Source organism: Astatotilapia calliptera, chromosome 17 (genome assembly GCF_900246225.1).
Source record: "Astatotilapia calliptera chromosome 17, fAstCal1.2, whole genome shotgun sequence".
NCBI lineage: Eukaryota > Metazoa > Chordata > Actinopteri > Cichliformes > Cichlidae > Astatotilapia > Astatotilapia calliptera.
In genome coordinates, this window is record NC_039318.1 from 12,130,853 (window position 1) to 12,150,152 (window position 19,300).

Here is a 19,300-nt window from a genome sequence, read left to right on the forward strand (position 1 = left end):
ACAGATCTTGAAATATAGGACGACCAAGATTTTCAAAGTAGACTCAATTTTTTATTCAGCATGACCCCAAATGAGTGTCTGAGTGTTGTTGTGCATTAATATAACATAAATAAAACAGAACTAAATTGAATATTTTAAGGTTTCCATGTAACATTATTTTAAACGTAACCAACAGCAAACCTTAATATTAGTGTAAACCTAAGAAGTGGGCACCCTAAATAAAGTGGATACTAGCAGAGAGGGTGCTTTTCTGCATGGCAAACCTGAAAAAGGAGTCTTTCAGTCTATAATTAAAAGTCAGATTTCTTGCTGAGCCATAACTGAATCCTGCCACACTCTCACTTTTCACATAAATATTCTTATAACTTTCACGGAGGGATTAGAAAAATGCAGTTGGAGCTTATTAAAAAAATTGACTACAAGTTGACTTTTACATGGATTTTGCAACACTAGCAGGTCTACATTACAGAGTTATAACACAGCTAATATTTTCACTTCCACATAGGGTGTGTTTCTGTGCTACTGGGGCCATTTTTAAGCAGTGCGTTTATCAGTCAGGGTGCTGTTTAAGTCTGTTGCACATTCACACAACCATAACATCCAAAACAAACAGAAAAGTGATAGCACCTACTGATTAACACAGCGTTTGGGTAAGTCACTTTCCTCAAAGAGGAAACATTCAGGTCATTAAACATGGACCTCAATGTATTAAAAGTTGGCAGGTATTCAGCTTTATGTTTTTACATGCAGTAGGTCATTTGATAAGTAGTATTCATTCACCTTGAAGAGTAAAAGAGCAGAAAATAAATACCCTGCAGCACGATCAAAGAGAGAAGCTGGGACAGTGATACTGAGAGTATCCATTTCTTCTCTAACGGTGTATACAATACTGTACCTGCAAGATATGGAAGGAGATCAAGTCAAACACACTCTTGATTTTGTATGCTAGTGCCAGCGAGGCATGTAACATCACACAAATGAGAAGAGCTAGTGAGGAAACTCTTATATTAGATTAAACTGGATGAAACTTTCACAACCTCTGCGCTGTAACTGGGTCATTACAGAAGAGTGAAGGATATGAAGGAAAGAAGGACAAAAGGGTCTATTTTTGCAGAAACTCATTAGAAGACACCTGAATTATATTAATTCAGTGATTATATGCAATCATTCTAATAAAGGACCCCCTAAAATTACAAATTTAAAAAAAGAAAAGAACAGTTTAATTATAAAATGTACAGATTTTTAACACATGTACAGACGGCCTTGTGCAGATGATCATATTTCTAGGTGGAGCACACTTACATATGCAAACCCACAAATGTATACAGATGTATGCATGGCCTTCAAAAAAATACACTTAGAGAAAATTAAATTGGAGTAGACAATCTAGACAAAACTTGGATGCTTTTTTGTGCGACTGTCTCTTCTGCACACTAAATGTCCAGTGGTGTGTTCGTTTCTCACATATAACTTCCTCCTCATGTCCAAGTGTCCATTGTTATGTACAATTCAGCACGTGTTGTTATTTCCCTCGTCTTTAAGGACCTACCAAGGCTTTCCCATCTTCCCTACAGAAAGGGCCATGACCTCAGATCCCAACACTTCACTTAGAGGACAAAGAATAAACATCCCATGCCAGCACAAGTGGGGAAAGCCCCTGGCCTCCTTCTACAGTCTTATCCAGAGTCTGAGAACAGTTCCAGACCTGCCACTGATGACCTTAACCTTGTTTACATTGTAGATGGACTCAAAGCATTAGCAGCAAAACATTTGTATCTTATCATGAAAAATCTGGATCTTTTTTGAACAAACTGATTTTCTTCTGCACATGTAAATATGTTGTCCTGAACCTTTTATGAGTTTTAAATTTGTTGAGACATAACATAAATGAAGTTCTGACAGACATAACTGCAATAAGGAGAGGAGAAACGAGTAATGTATTAGCAAATTCATTATTTACATAAAGTTTTGCATGCTTTGAGAAAAATCGTACTTCAAATTACATTGTTGATGGCATATTTCTTTACAACAAATGATCTCATTAGCAAAAAAGTGTAGTACTTCCACTAAAGCTAACATTTAAAGCTGCTTTAATATGTTTATTTTAACAAAGACTACATTTAAGGCAGGGTAGAATTAGGTAAGGGCTTGATTAAAGTAGATGCTTTGAAGAAGCATTCATCCTTGGACTTGCATGACTGGTTCACCACTAAACTCTGGTTTCTGAAAGGTTTCTGAAAAAAAAAAAACTTTAATTTTACTATCTGATTTTTTTTCTGTTCACATTTTACTTTATTGAAATAGCACTCAGACCAAAAGACAGCGATTTAAAGAAAAACACATGCTTGCCAAACTTACTGACAAATCCAGTAGATGCTAAATACAGTAGATGTTTTACAGCACGTCACGCAAAATGAACAACGTTAAAAGTCACGATTCAGGGTGAGGTCACTCACACTGAACAACAACGTCATTCATTCCCAGAGTCTGTTGAAGCAGCTCATCTACAGCATCTTTAAACATCTTTCAGCTCATTTCTATGGTCTTATGTATTCTCTGCTGATTCAGGTCCTTCCTGTAGTTCTTATCATTGGTGTTTCAAACTGTGGCAGAAAGTAGAATTAAAGAAAAAAAATGCTATGTAGGCCTACTGTGTACTACAGCATCAAACAGCAGATCAAGTAAGTGGTTAGCTGGTTAATATACCGATGTATTTAACAGAAAAGAATGAAGCAGGGTTGAAATGAGAGGAAATACTGAACATGTTCATCATCAGATGTGACATTAAATATTGTGTCTACTCAGCATGTACAGGAAGACACCCTTTTCACAGTTTAACTCTTTGCTGCTACTGCACTTCACTGATTTTCCCACAATGCACAAGTGTAGTCACAGGTTAGGTCTTTGCAGCATATACTAAAACACGGAATGCTGTTTACGCAAGGCACGGCTGAAAGTGACATCAAACAGCCCATAGACGTGGTGGTGGACACACACACACACACACACAATCATTTCAGTGTCCCAACCTATCTACATATATGTCATCGGCTCCAAGACATCCAGCTGAAGCGTCCTGGAACATATGGAGGGAGGGAGGGAAAGAGGAAGAGTAAGGAAGGGAGATGTAAAGATGCAGGGTGCACTGATGAGTGGCCAGGAAGTGGCCCTATTGTTTTCAGGGTCACCTCGCTTTTCCTTTCAGAGCCTTTCAGAGGTCTGTCCTCTCCAGCGGGCGGCGTCTTACATAAACATGACTCCTTGTCAACCCAAAAAAATCTATCTTGTCTGATTTCCTTTCTGATCTCAGGAGGTCTTGGATAATAGTTTGCATTTTAAATAGTAAGGGGTGGCATTAAACTACAGTTACGATACACAAGAAGAGGGGACGCACAAAGCACGTAACAAACAAGATTATATGATCCACAGCAACAGGATACCAGTGTTTGAGAAAGAAAAAACAAAAAACAGGTTAGACCAGATCATATAGTTGCACCTGTATGTGGGTATTTACATATAAAGAAAATATGAATACAGCTCATAAGTCAAATTCTACCTCTTCCTGGTTTGGCAGTGCAAAAACAACAACATTGGCTCCATCCAGGTCAGCCGTGCCATTGGCCAGAAAAGAGGCAGGAGGCGGGAGTGAGAGAGAGCGTACCTTAGTTACAAAGTTACCTATTAACTGGATGTTCTCGGAAGCAGCTGCTGAGCACACCTCGCTCAACCTTTGCATAACATTTCTCCATTTCATAGGGAAGGCAGGAGAAAATGTGGCTAAGGTCGACATGAAATGTGCGAGCCACGGAGATCTACTCTGACAGGTGACCAGGTAAGGCTTTAAATCAACAGCTTGTAGAAGAGAGAGGTAGCCAGTGTCTTCCACACACTGGGATATGTGTTTTGGTTTGGTTGTGAACTGAGACAAGGAATTATATCTGAATATTGTGCAACAATATCACAATGGGAGAAATTTAAATAAATAAATAAATAAATAAATAAAATAAGGAGTATTTAGCTGTTCCAAAACCATGAAGTGTAACATACTTTTATTTACAACTCGACTGGTTACGACTGAAGGAGGAGGACTGGCAATGCGTGCCTGAACGCATTGCCAGAAAAATCCGAAGTATATCAAAAAATAATATGGTTTTCATTAACAGTGGAAATCAGTAACATATTTTTTTTTCCTGCAGTGGAGTCATTTAGTGCTGCAGCAGCTGAAGGCCATTCTTTCTATAGACAGAAAAAACACAATATCAAAGCGTGTTTACATTTCTATGACCTGCACTGCCCTACAAACTGAGCACACAGTGGTTCAGAACTGTGTGCTCACTGCTGTGCTTTATTATTTCAAAGTATATTGTACCATCGAAAATGAGTGCATCTGCACCACCTTCAAAATGTACAAAAGCAATAAGCAGTATTTCTGCTGTGTGTAGTTCCTACAATACTGTTTGTATTGGAGCCCGGGCTCCGAATAAAACACCACAGGCTTGGTAAACTGTGAGCTGTAGGACTTGTCAGCACCGAGTTCTCTGCCAAAGAGAGACAGCAGAAATTGTAGCCAAGTCAGGTGAGGATTAGCTTTAGTTTTAGCTAAGGTTTAGCTAGTGGCCTTTACCCAGCTGTCACTGTAAACGGGAAAAAAGAAGAAGACTTTAATGTTTAACATATGACAGCAGCTAAAAGAGTTCATATCTCAAGAAAACAACCCCAACAACAGCAAAAACATTTTAACCGATATAATAAAAACTCAAAGATCCTAAGGAGTTTGATGCCGACCTTTAACCAAAGGTGAATGTAAAGGTTTTGGAGCAGGTACGTTTTATCTCAGTGATTTGTTTGGGTAAAATTATAACCTATAAGAGAACAGTCAAACACTACAACCTTTAAACCCTTTCTCCCACTCTGTAGTTGCTACTCATTTTAAAGCTACTCAAACCTTTACCTTATTTCGCATGAAGTCACGGCAAAATGGCACACAATTTATGAACTCTTTTACTCATATAGTGTCCGAATGACCCTTGCTGAATACTCACTGACATGTTTTCCACCTGCTGTTTTTACCCCAAACAAAAGAACACCATTAACGGCTCTCTCTCTTTTAAACAGCACATGTCTATAATTTCCCACTTTAAATGTGTGGAGTTTCATTAAGGAAGTGTTAAAAGTAACTTTAAAATATCAAATAACGTAGTTTTTGGTCTTGCTGCAGGTTGATTATTATCTTTTTAATTAGCCATCCCTAAGCTTGGGTTTATTCTTTGTGTGGCTGAGGCTTCTCTGTTGACACTGCCATTATTCCAGGACCAAAAGACAAAAACCAAACATGTCATTTGCGAGTTCATTTAAGCTATTATGATCTTGGGTATAGTTAGACAACGCCAGCACAATACACTAATCATTTTTCAGGGCGTAGCTTTCATACTTCCAGTATGTGAGTTAAATAATCAGGCTAATAAACAATGTCTCTGCCAGCTGTTTTTAAACCCACTGCTCAATTAGTTCTTGTGCCTATCATCACAGACAAACAATAGCATGGCCTGACTCCTCCACACATTTACAAAGGAAGACAAAAATACAAAACTTGGCAGTGGGATAAGAGGCAAAGGGGGAGGCCTGCACGCTGCACTGTGGATTGTTGGGGTGAGGGTCACCCAGAGGACGGCTTGTGGTTTGAATATAAATATCGGTGATTATTTCAGCCAGGCAGAGAGCGTAAAGTGTGAGCTGAAAAGTAAATCCATTTTTGTGATAAGTGCTTATCAAAAAGCCTGTTTTTCATGTCTGATTCTGGCTCGCTGTTACATAAGTTGAAAGAAGTTTACCATATAATTTGGTGTCACCTCCTGTTGCGTAATCAGATTTGAAAGCATCAAACCGCTTACAGTTAGCCTTTTCAAAGGAGCCTCATCACACTCCGTGAGCGGAACATAATTTTGATGTTTAATTCAGTTTGATGACAGGGAGAGCATTTCACGCCCTCTGGCCATCATTAGCGTCTACAAACTGACGCTGGACTCACAATTTGGAGAGGCGAAACAAAGTAAGGCTGCAAAAAACTGGCTCCTTGCGTTTGAGAGTGATATTCAAACACAGGCGCAAATGCAGCTTTTTCACAGATGCAACTTCGCATACAAGCACAAACAAATGTACTGCGGCAGTGCGCAGTCACACTCTGACACACATATTCTTGGCTCCGGGTTGATGTGTATGTTTTGCTACGCCTGTGTGAGGACAGAACGGGAAGAGATAAAGGCAGCTCTGTCGGTGTGTTTACAGCCAACACTGCTGAAGAGAATAGCTTAAGAAGATGAAGGGGAAGTCGCCTAATGGCCACAGCTAAGGAGCTGGAGCTCTCTTGCTGTGAAAAATCACCTCAGAGCCAAGAAAGCGAACAAGAAACTTTAAGCACGCCCTTTAAAACAACCACCACTATTTTGGGGGAAAGAAAGACACTGTAAATTCGTCTTTACATCTTTATAAACCATAGTTGATTTGAACTTTTTTTATGAAGCTGGTACAGGAACAAAGTCATAAAAACCAAAGTCATAGTTGTCACATTGTGGGAACCAATGTTCTGCGCTCTTCCTGTGAACTGTGGCGGAGCAGGTCACCCAGTCACTAAGGCCTAATTTCAGTGGGTCAGCCTTCTGAATAAAATCAGGCTGCAATATTCATGACTACTCCAGCACTTCCCATCACTGCTGTCTATAAATCAGTCCAGCCAATTTGCAAACCAAACCAAGATGCATCAGTTTGGTTTGCAAAAATTAATTTAGATGTTATAACAGTTACAGTTTACATGTTGATTTTTTTTTACTGCCACTTAACTGCTTTTTCTACAGTCACACTAGTGGAAACAGTGGTTCATCTGTGGCAATGTGATAAAAATAACAAATCTGTTGTTGTATAAGAATATAGAAATTCACATTCACATTAACTTGCCCACAAAAAGAGAGGTAGCCCCTGCAAGACAACGATTTAACTACAAAATAGCATAGGTGCTTATCAACCATGTTTTTATATAGGAATACACCCAGAATCCAAGAGGTTGGCAAGCGGTTGCGATGCATCTATTGCAGAACAACTCCCAAAGTGTAACATTAAACGCTAGGTGACAAATCGTCGGTGTATTATCCTTTTGGCCACCCAACACGTCCCTATATTACAAGTTCAGAAAAACTAGGAAACATGAGAACCTTTTGAAATGAATCTACACATGTACACTTATTTTACTTAAATCGCTTTGGAAAACACTATCTAACATGATTAAGGTGGTGGTCATGGTTAGGGCTGAATTGCACAGCTGGAACGTGTGTTACCGTAGGAGCGTCATTCTATTCGATTTCATCCACGATATCACCTTTCCCGTTCCCATGGAACGCTTCCGGACATGACAAATCGTCGGTATATTACGCGTCGGGAGTGAGAACAGGCTGTGCAGATAGATGCATCGCAGACAAGCTGTGCTCATCAGTGCAAACCAACCCAGATCAACTGGAATGTTATGACAATTTGTCTGCAATTATAAATTTGGTGGCAATACTTGCAAACCTTTTCTAATCTGTATGAGAGTAACTGTAGTCCATCTGAGACACAGTGATTATGTGGAAACAAGACTGCCTTCCAACAGGCAAAGGGCAATTGCCTTGTGATGTAAAGTGTCAATACAGTGTTGCTTCTTTTATTTAACTAAGACACATTTCTATATTTATAGTGAGCTATAAATCTATCTACAGTCAATATAAAGGTTTTTAGCAACCCCCCCCCCAAAAAAAAAAAATAAAAAATAAAAAATGTTATGATCTAAAATCTAGATCACAAACATAAACATATACTGTAGGTCCTAGTAAAAAACAGTTAAGAATGGACATCACGGACAAGAGCAAAACTTATTTGACTGCATTTTTGCAGCTCCAGTGTAAATACAGGGGGTCAGCCCGTAGTGCTGTGCATGCAAATATGAGTCTACTTTGCAAATAGCTGTGCATAAAGGTTCTCTTGTGGACGACAGGTTTGTATTTGCATTAAGAACATCGCTGATATGCTACTGTCAACAAAATACAACAAGTGGAACAAGCGAGTTCCTGAATGTAAGCAGAACACGGGGGTTTATAATCCAGTGCGCGTTGCCAATTCTGGAAATATGATGATACATTTGACAGCTGGTTAGCTAATTTTTGGGGGGAAAAGTGGGTGGAAACGCCGATTCTGGCTCTGTAAGGGAGGATCACACGTGTATTAATAATGTGTTTGTTTCATTTCATAAAAGCAAGATTTGTTTTATCGCTTTAAAAAATTGTGATCTTTGCAGACATCAGTAGAGAGTTCTGGCTTTCAGCCAAACTAGGCAGGCTGTTCCCCATTTCTTTTTGCTACACAACACAAATGGAAGTGAAGTCCCAAGATGCTGCACTTTTCCCATGTGGCTCAAATTAGATGGAATTTCCTCTCAGCACTGATTTTCCATGAAATTCCATTTTAATTTTTCTATAATAAACAACAAATGTAAGATCTTCTTGCCCATTAAGTCTGAAGTTTTGTAGGAAGCTGTTAAACATGCAAAGTTAAGATTCCTTCACACACACACTCACAGATTACTCATTTTGCCAGTGTTTTGTGTAGCATAAAGGAAGGGTTCTACAGTATGTGGGACTTCCTGTTTGTGACACACTTTTCCTATTGTGCATGATATCCTCCTGATTTCCTGACAGCCCGTGCTGAGTGATAATTTCAGTATTTAAAAGAACCTTTAAAAGAGCTTCCTTTAATGATGAAACACTCACTCTCCATAGATACTTAGTGAAATATTTAAGCCGTTTGATTGTTCAGTTTCGTTTTGTGTGGCTTAGTTATGAAATATGCATTTAATGCCACAAAGATTTCAAAGCACCAATGCACATGGGTATCGTTTACTGGTAATCTACATAACTGAGGAGCTTTTTTCCCCAGTTTTGTAAGATGCCTTTGTAGGAAAGTGTGTAAAATAAAAATATTCATGCTTCTTTTCTTCTCTTTTCTACTTTCTCCAGATCCATATGTAACTACAGCAAGAGGTCTGTAGCTCATATTTCATTGCATGCATAAACCGATTACGATACCAGCACCATTCAGCTGGTACTGAACTGAGGCCTCCCCCCCAGTCACTCAACCTTGCCGCCAAGCGGCGCTCTGAAAGTTAAACTCCTCACTAGTCAACAGACAACTAACTCCCTCATCTGGGGAGATGCCAGCCCTACAACATCACTTCTGAATCCTACAGTGGCTTTAATTAGATCAAGGCAATATAACACAAACCACTGAAAAGTGCCAGCTTCAATTAAAAGGAGTTCAAGGGTCTGCTGGCTCTTGTCGAAAGAGAGTGACATATGTGTTTGACACGCCTGCAGTCCATGGTTTCACGCTTGAGTTAATGGTGCCGCAAAGCAAGAGGAAAGCCTCATTCATCAAGAAGCAAACTGAACTACAAAGTGGAGGTCTCTTTCTAGAAGAGGCTGTACAAATAAGAGGCAAAGCTAAATGGAACCATCACTAAATGACACAGCTTTACCAACAGCAGCAAAAAATGGTAAGAGTTCAGTTGTTTTAGTAATGTCAGATAGAACGTTTGTCAGCAGGAAATTTGTCTCTGCATCTGCTCTAACGGCAGAAGACAGTAAATACAGTTCCCCATAGTTGAAGCTTAATGCGGGTATCTGGGTTCTTTCCACAGTTGTGCCACCTCAAAACCACACTGATTAACTGGAATGGGACTCCTTGTCTTCTCTTACAGACACTTTGACAGCCAAACAGACCGGTCACAGCTGGGAGTTCTTCGTGGCCGTCCTCGTCGCAGCCATCTTGGTCACTGTTATTATTGCCATTATGGTTAAATATCAGGTGTTTCGGCGCTTCCTGGCGAGCTACAGACACACGCGGCTGAGGGAGAGTGATTCTATTAGCCATTGTGACCCATCAGGTTTGCTTTTTATGAATTCAATTTTAGAGATTACTGCATGCTGACATTTGTTTGTATGTTCAAAACCGAAAGCCGAGCCAATGCCCAGAGTACATTTAACATCTATAAATTCATGCAACAGATTGGATAAGAAAGCATTACACAAGAAAAATAGCAATATGAAAAAAGTGTACTTGTGCTCATAGTGTGCTTTGTCACAGCCTAAAGCATTTTTTTTAAAATCAACAATAGACCAAAAGATTATGTGTATGATGAATGACAGGAATTATAGGCTACCTCTGCAGTTAGTGTTAGCGCTACAGTGGTTTCCAGCTCATTGTCTTTGTTTTCCGGCCCTGCTGCTTGTGGACAAAATAAACAACCAGCTCCTGTAGATGGTCAGAAATTAAAAGCAGATAAAAACAGAAGCAGTCCTTAGAAGCTGGGGGAGACCAAAACGCAGCACAACAATGACTAAATATCTGAGTTTAAAAAGACAAAAACACTACTGGAGATCAGTGCCCAGTGCTGTGTTCACAGTGCATTGAACTGCCTCCAAGTGGAAATGAAAATATCATCTAAGCCAATGAACACATAACAACACGGCAACAATTAATTTTTGTACTTCGGATGCCATGTCCTGGCAAATAGCTTGCATAATGTTTCCAAAAATGAGAAATGCTGACTTACAGTTGAAGCAAAACCAGACTGCACAATTATCTTTTGAAAATCTTTTATTAGGCTTTTATTAGGCTGCAGGAGATCTTCTGTTTAGAAGAACTGTGTCTTTAAGAGCTAATACAGCAATTAAGAGCTCATAGAAATTGATACCTCAAATCCAAAGCCGTCTGCGCTCTGTTGACTTACTCGGCGAGTCTTTTTATATTTGCAAATGCTGATAACATGGTTGGACAGAATGGCTTACCGGACTTGGTTTCTAATGATTCTTGGCTGTGGGTTTTTTTATTTGCTCTCTTCTTCTTTTCTCATTGTTTTCAGGCCTGGAAGTGGGGTTTACCATGCACGGAGGACGTGGAATGCATCCTCACTGTATGCCTCCAGTGAGCGAGGAGGATGACGACGGCTTCATTGAGGACAACTATATCCCGACAAGTGAGAGACAGAGGGCCGAGAGAGCGGCCGAGAACATAGAAGAGGACACGGAGGAAGAGATTTATGACAGTGAGTTTAGCATTGGTTAGAAGGGATGTCTCCACACCTTCTGAACCACTGTTCTGGTATTTGGGCCAGAAGTGAGCTATCCGTTTCACTCCATCTGATCCTTTTCCATGGGTTTTCATAGTTTCTATCTCAAAAACTGATCCTTGGTTAACAACTGATTAGATGCATAAAGATAAAAAAAAATCCATTATTTCTGGAGAGCTTGGAAAGGAATATCCTGATGTCAAGCGCATTATCATGGCAGTAGTTCTCAGTGTGGGAGAACATTTCAACATGTTCTTATGAGAATAGGCTTGCGTTAAAAACACATATCATGGAAACTGCTGGATTTTTGAAAATGTACTTGAACAAATCTCCCATTAAAAAAATAAGTAAATTTTGTTTAAAAAAAACAAAACAAAACAAAACAAAATGTAAGTATACCTTTAAAAAAAAAAACGTAGGTACACCTTTTTAAAAAGGGAAATACACCTTTGTTTTTGTTTTGTTTTTTTGTAAAAAAAAAAGGAAGTATACCCTGTTTAAAAAAAAGAAAAATAGGAAGTACGCCTTCAGCTTCAAAAGCTACTATTTTTCCTGTTAGCAGGGATAGCCAGTCTCTGATATCAGCTTCATACGATTTTCTTGATCACTTTTCCTTTCAAAATTCTCAATTACCTCAGCATCATTTCAAAGATTTTTTCCCCCATTCCAGAACTCCGTTTATTTCTCTTCATTGGTATATTTGAGAGTGTGCTGAGTTCTATTCCCCCTTTACTCTAATGGCCTCAGGTCATAGCTGAATCAGTGACTGATTAGTGACAAGCTGCCTAATTTGTTAGGCCTTAGTGTAACACAGTATAGATGTACAGCTTCCTCTCACGCCTCTCATGCAAAGCTGCATTTGGTGTGGGAAACATAGCTAAGCCAGTTTTTTTAGCTGATTAACTGATTACTTGATTTGATTTGATAGCACGGATTATTAATTAATTAATCGTATGCCGACGCATAGCCATAGTTAAGTAAGACTGACAACAAGAGCATACATTGCTTTGCTCAGTGAGAGTACTTTAAGTACCATGTACTGTACAACACTTGCACCGTTTTCTTTTAAAATGTTTTTTCTGACTTTCATTGTAATAATTGTATGGTTTTGGATGTTGCCTTACAAGAAAATTACAAGAGTCATATCATTCATTTGTGCTGTTACGGTACATTATTATTATTATTATTATTATTATTATTATTATTATTATTATTAATCTGCCACAGTCATTTTTTTTAAATTAAATTGTACTGCAGCTCACATATATCATAAGCAGTACTTGCAGTTACTTTTCAACCTTTTGAATCCTGTTTTTAAGAAACTGCACTGAGATGTGTACACAAAGTCAGCTAGACCTCAATAAATATCTACCTGTAAGTGAAACCCTTGCTGCATTCTCATGTATTTTCAACTGAAATCTGTCGGGGTTATTTCTGAGGGCTATTTCTCCACCATTAATTTGTGTATTTTGCTTGTCTCACTGGACACAGAATGGAATCATTACACTCACCTGTCCATTTAAACTTTGCGACGATGCTATAAACAACCATAATAACGCCTGAAAGTGCGCCTCGAGCAGAGGCCTGCAGCGCTTCGGATCCCAGGAGACGACGCCGATGATGAGAGGGGCTGACAGGTCTGTGAAGCTGTCAGCCGAGGCACCCGGAAACACGGCGTGTAAAGTTGACACCGAAACCGGAAAAAGACGATCTCGCCTTCAAAATAAATGGATAATTGAACGTTGTTTGCTATGATGGGTGTGTCTCATGTCTTAGAAACCCCCCACCCACGCACCCATCATTACCATGCCAAAAATCAAGAAAAAATAATGACTAAATAATACTTATAATAATATTACCACTCCCATTAATCATCACTTTTCCTTTCATTCAGAAAAGGTTAAACTTATTTTTTACGCTGTTTAATCTATAGATATAGATCGTCTTAATGTCACAGTAATGTAAATCAGATGGCAGCCTATTCCTGCAAAATTATTGTGGGCTGTGGGAGTAGAAAAAACGAAACCATTAATATTTTTAAAGTAATGTGCCACTGAATGTATTATTTATGAAGAACAGAAACATTAAAATATGATTTGCTTAAGGTATTTGGAGTTATTTATTTAAAAAGAAAATAGCCGGAAGTCGTATTTCCGTGACAGTAGCTAGCTTGATGCTACGATCCGGAAAAGCAGCGAGTTGCAGCGAAACGCGTTGACTGTACAGTGTGGAGGAGAGGAGGAACGAGGATGATGGGAGCGAATCGTATTCCACTCAAGTGACCCATATCTTACAGTAGACCCAGATATTATTTAGCCTACTTCTTGTTCTCGAGGATTTTTCTCCGTGAAGATGTCGGCGTCAGCGATATTTATCCTGGACCTGAAGGGAAAGGTAAGTTTGTGGCGACTTGTTGGTGAGGAAGTTGACATTATCAACGCAGCACCTGCCTCAAGATAGTCAGTTTGCCAAGAAAGTCGCACAGGATATTTTCATTTTTATTGGCGTAATCTGCAGCTGTACATCACATGCCGCATACACTTTTCTTTGTCGAAAACTCTTTGCTAATTTAACTCTGAACCACCCGTACAGAGCAGACAGGAAGAGAAGCTCAACTTGTCAAACTCGTTTCACCAATGTTCAGTATACACAGAGGGCTTGTTCTTGTGCAGCGATGCAGCCTTTATTGTACGTGATGTGTCCTATTTCGAGGTCTAAAACTTTACCTTGGGCAGCCCTTACATGCCATGCAATAAACCGTACAGTGGTTAGTTTAAAATAATGGGGATATGTGTGTGGACATGAGGATGACATACATTAGAAATACATCTTAAGAGACAAACTCAAGTGAAATGCTTGAGGGTTAGTGATCTCAAGGTGAAAATGTCATTTATTTGTAAATTTGTACTCATCAGTTAATTTAGCTGGGTGCCTTACAAAAAATCTGCAGTCCTAAAAGTAAGGATTTGTCACTTTTATGTATTTCATGAATACTTATTTGATATTATTATTATTACATAACCTTAATCAGTCCAATCTAATAATTTCAACCATAAATGTCATAAAAAGCAACTACCCACAGCAAAATGTGATGTTTTTAGTTGATCTAGTTTGTTTGGGTAGCTTACAAACCCATCACTGTTTTGGTTTGCTCTCGTAAAAGCCTGAGAAAACCTGCTAACGTTCACATTAGGAGACAAGTCTCAAGTTTATTTATTATTTTTGCAAAAAATATACTTATTTTTATGTTGATCATCTTACCAGAATACTGAAACACCTGATTTAAGTGTTTCAGTTCTAACATGTGTGTAAGTTTAGTTAGACAAAACAAGTAACAAGTATCTGTAACCATAATGCTAGGCTTGGTCTACCACCTGACCAAACTATTTTAGTGATTAAAATGACAGAGTGTGGTAAATTTTGACCCTATTATGTTGTATAGACTTCCTATTGTGTTTGTTGTAAATATACTCTCTCCTTTATCTATGACAGCTATTCTAAAATGGTTTAATGTAATTATAGTTTTACAGTGATTTTTCTGCAAGAGGATTGGAGTTAGTTTCAGGGCTCCTGCTACTCTAGACCTAATAGCTGTGCTCCAGTGTAAAACATTAAAATGTGGTGATTAAAGTGGAAAGTAATGATAAAATAATTTTGAAAAAGCAATATTGCTAAAAATGGTTAAACTAATGCATAAATATATATATTTGTTTTTAGGGTCTGTTGATGAGCCTGGAAAAGACCTTTCCATTATCCTTGCCCCACCGGCAGCCTATTTCCCGGAAAAACACTATGAAAAGCTGTACACATTCACAGTGGGAAACATTTTTAGGATTATAAATATCACAATGTTACATATAAATATACAGCTGGAATTATAAATGACCCCAATAACTCATTAAAAGGATAAGACTATCTTCACCATGTATTTTCTCTAACCGTAACTTATTCTTAGGACAATGAAACAGTGTTTGTGGAAATGATACTGAAAGTCATGAGGATCATAAATGACGCAGTACTTGCTGTTTTCATTAATTTTTGTATTTTTTTAAGTATTTCTACAATTTCTTACTACTTCATATGACTCTGTTAGCTTGTAGAGTTAATTTATGTGGGGCCAAAAAAAAAAGAATTGTTGAAGAAGCCTTATATGCTTGACAACATTACCCATTAGGGAGAAGGATCAGTCCCGTCGTTGCCTGGATGTCTTATCGTACAGAATAAAGGTTTTCTCTTTCCCTCTCTTGCGTTCTATCCATCTATCTCTGCCCTGAGGCAAATCAGTAGTATCTCTTTGCCTTCAGTCTTCACCCTCTCTCTGCCCTGACTAGATGAGGTCCTCTGTTGTAGCAGAAAATTGTGAAACAAATCTGAGATGGAAAAAAGCATGAGAACAGTCCCAGTGACACTGTAGATAAAAAAAATAATATTAAGGTTGTAGTCATTAACCCAAAGCAGTTATGGATACATAGGTAACCTGCTTAACTGTACAAATCCATAGACCTTTTGAACTATTGCTACTGCAGAAGTCTGTTGCATTTTTGTGTTTTCAAGTGTGCCAACCTACCCCAAGCCCTCGGTGCCTCCTCATGGGCGCTAGACTGCACTTGCTGGGTAGACCTAAATGTCAGGCTATTGAAATCAGCATGGCATCATTTGTTCTCTGTGATTCCCAATAGAATTTTTAATGAGCGAACATGCTCAAGCTGACTTTTTGGGTTGTAATGAGTAATGGCAGATTCCAATAGCTGGAGGCTAACATCTTCAGACATATAGTATATTTGCTCAAGGGGCTACAGCTCTTAGTTTTTGTAATATATATTCAATTATGTTGGACAATGCACATTCATCAACATCATAATGGTAATGTGCAAAGACTGACTCATTTCGATTAGCTTTTTGTTTAATTGTTTAATTTGTTTAATTTAATTGCGTCCACCATGAATCCCAATTTAATTATTTTCATACTGGTTGATTTATCCATCTGTCCATCCATACATCACATCCTCTATGACTCGCACCCACTAAGAGTAATGATTTTGGGGAAGGTTACACCCTGCACACCTTGGATACCGGTCTTTTGCAGGAATAACAAAGAGAGACAGACAACTATTCACACTCACTTTCACACCTATTGCCAATTTAGAATTGCCTGTTAACCTAACCCATGGATGTCTTTGGACCATGGGAGGAAGCCAGAGTACCCAGAAAAAGGTTATGCAAGCACAGGGAGAATATGCAGGCAGAAAAGACTACTGGAGGGATCACCTTCAGATTGTTTTAGATACATTCCATGACCCTAGAGAATGAATGTGCATGACTTGGGTAATACACATTTTGCTAACAGTGTAACAGTTTGTGGACTGACTTACAGCTGGATCACATTTGTAATTTAGTCACTTATTTAGATGCAAAACAAATGACATTCTCATCATCATCTGCTTGTGTTGGGTATCATATTAGCATGCTGACACACTAAACTGTGATTAATATAGTAAACACTGTACCAGCTAAGCAGAAGTACGAGTTTGATAGAGCTGCCACTGTAGACTTAGTCTTATTGGACAAAGAATGCTGCAGCTGCAACAAGCCCCCTTCTCGAGGCCCTTTGAGTATTAACAATATTTAATGGTTGCAGTTGATGGACCAACTCAGTGGTGTCTTTTTGTACTTTTCAATGGTTCATTATTTCAGCTACAAGTTGTGTACTGTTAACTACTAGCAGCTTTGAAACGTCATTCAACATTTTCTACATAGAAATTTATTTTAGTACAGGAATTTATCTCATAGTCAGATTGAACTTAGTGGGCTTAGTGTAATTTACAAGAGGGTTGATGGGTGACACAAACTGTTCTTGTTTTTTTTGTTTTGTTCCTGTTTGCCTTCCGGTCATACGGCCCAGCGAGGGGTGTCTGTTGCCATGTTTCTTTAGAGGTTAGCAGTGAGTGCTTTCTATTGATTTCAAACATTGAAAACAGTCATTGATTGGCTTGTGTGACCCAGTAACAAACTCCCATCAAATCCCCACAGCGATTTTCCCCGGCTGATTATGTTTTATTTCATTTATTTATTTTTTAAGACCACTGATGGTTTTATAATACTTTGTTGTGCTGGTAAAAGCCAATTATAACGCCAAGAATTGCCTTTTGTCTTGTAGATTAAACAAAGAATGGATCAGCACATGTAATTCAGTTTATAATAGGGCTAATTGGCTGTATTTTATACTTCAGTTTTTATATTATGCTTCCATTGTTCTTATTTCCTTTTTAGTTTTTTCCTTTTGTTCCCACTGAACAAAAAAACATTTCTTGGTTTTGAAACGATTTAACTAAGTTCTACATAAAGATTTTTAGCTCTCTGTCACAGTTGAATGCCATTTAAAACAATTAGATATAAAAAATATTTGTGATGCACGTTGATATTCCAGCAAAACTTCCCAAACTTTAAGCAGACACTACTGCGGGTTAACTTGAAAGGGATACATTCCCACTTGGTTGTAAAGAGACCTGGATTATTAAGTAGCAGTGCTTTGCTTTGGGGCATGAAATATGCTAACTGATTGGTTCTCTGCTGAAAACAGTGCAGCACTGCTTGTTTTTCTGGAAATACGAGTTTAACTGACACACGTTTGAACCATAGTGGCACGGCAGTGATATGTTGACACTTCCGTTTCCTAAAGGTGATATAAAAGTTTTTACAAGTCATTCTTATGATTGGCACCATTATTGTTACCACAGACTAGTTATTTTCAGAATCATCATAATCGGATGATGTGAAATGTCTCTCAGATGCAAATTTGGTGGGTTTTCTTTTGTGTTGTTTTTTTAAAGGTGGACATCAATGCACTAAAAGAGAGAATTACACAGAGGAAAATTGGTGGATAAAGCAGTCAATAAGAAGCTCGTCACAGCTCATCACAGTAAATGAAAAGAGTGATAAACTTTCTTCGTCTTTTATTGATTTATTGTCTCAAATAGAAATTAACTTCAGCCAACTTGTCAAGTATGTGCACATTGGTTGTGTACGGCCAGCGATGTTGGTGGCCTTTTCTTTGCGGTCCACATGTTCTATATGCCATTGTAAGTGCAGTAGGAGGCAAGTGTTATAGTGTTATATATTGGGCTGTTTATACTTTATTTTTTCATTTTTTTCAATTAGAAATTGATACTGTTATATGTAAAACAAAGAAAATAAGTGAATTATCAAATCAAAAATGCTGGACTCAGCAGATGTCTGTATCTTCTGTTGGAAAATCACTGTTGACTAAGTAATTAATTATTCCCCTTTTTGATGCGGTAACCAGAAATGATTATGACCACCACATAGTTAACATGCTGTTGAGTCAAGTCTGGAACATATGTGTGCCGGTGTTTTTTCCATCAAGGTGTGATTTTTAAAACTGGCAATTCAAAGGACACTCTTCCATGGGCTTTCAATATTGCAGCTCTTTTTTGATATAGACTTGCCTATAGCTCACTCTCTGTCTGGTCACCTCTGAACTGTTGCCTGTGTGTGTTCTCCTCTCATAGAATCTGATCAGTGGCCTGTTCATATCCTTCTTCTCCCCCAGATTACTTTACTTTGCTGGAATGTCCTTTTTTTATTTCTTATTTCCTCCTGTCTTTGTTGCATCTGCCCCTTTGTGACCTTTGTGCAACAGAGGCTCCTCTATTAAAGAAGATGGGGAGCTTTTTGTGTGTGTGTGCGTGCATGCATGTGTGTGTGTGCGTGCATGTGTGTATGCTTGCCATCTAGATCCCTGAAGCGTACAAGCTTTGATCTCTTTCTTCACTTCACCGTGTGCGTCCGGAGACTAGAAAGACTGCTAACTCATCTTGTTATGTTTGTCTGTGTGTGTGTGTCTGTGTGCGTGTGTATGTATGTTTTCATTAAAATTAGGAGGTGTGGTGCTTTCTCTGGGCTGAATGAAGCAAGTCTTGTCATATCTGTGACTAGCATCGCATGCTGATTGGAGATGTTACAACATTCAGCCTTAAGTCTCAAGACAGACCTTGATACAATTACACCCCACCCCCCAGTGTGTAATATAGAACAGATCTGAAAAATGTTCTCAAACATAGTTTAAAACTGCACTTGTGTGATATGAACGTGCACACTTTTGTCATCATTTTAAATCCTTGACTTACAACA

General features: G+C 38.5%; 2 protein-coding genes across 2 annotated transcripts in view; both read left to right on the top strand.

Annotated features, from left to right (window-relative positions):
* The first annotated feature begins 3,668 nt into the window (after positions 1-3,668).
* Positions 3,669-11,480, top strand: c17h1orf210 (chromosome 17 C1orf210 homolog). The gene is made up of 4 exons (XM_026148255.1): positions 3,669-3,832; positions 9,039-9,574; positions 9,779-9,964; positions 10,943-11,480. The coding sequence occupies exons 2-4, from the start codon at positions 9,526-9,528 to the stop codon at positions 11,143-11,145; spliced, it is 438 nt and encodes a 145-aa protein (XP_026004040.1). The 5' UTR covers positions 3,669-3,832; positions 9,039-9,525; the 3' UTR covers positions 11,146-11,480.
* Positions 11,481-13,316: 1,836 nt separating this feature from the next.
* ap1m3 (adaptor related protein complex 1 subunit mu 3) overlaps positions 13,317-19,300 on the top strand; it is a 39,212-nt gene continuing 33,228 nt past the window's right edge. The window contains exon 1 of the mRNA XM_026146474.1: positions 13,317-13,543. Within this exon, the coding sequence (XP_026002259.1) occupies positions 13,502-13,543 (42 nt within the window). The 5' untranslated portion in view covers positions 13,317-13,501. The remainder of the gene's footprint in view (positions 13,544-19,300) is intronic.

Excerpts from the sequence above, each read along its gene's own strand:
- c17h1orf210 (XM_026148255.1), top strand. The coding sequence starts at position 9,526 with ATGGAACCATCACTAAATGACACAGCTTTACCAACAGCAGCAAAAAAT. Across the intron at positions 9,575-9,778 it reads ACCAACAGCAGCAAAAAATG|ACACTTTGACAGCCAAACAG; the intron begins GTAAGAGTTCAG and ends CTTCTCTTACAG. Across the intron at positions 9,965-10,942 it reads TAGCCATTGTGACCCATCAG|GCCTGGAAGTGGGGTTTACC; the intron begins GTTTGCTTTTTA and ends CATTGTTTTCAG.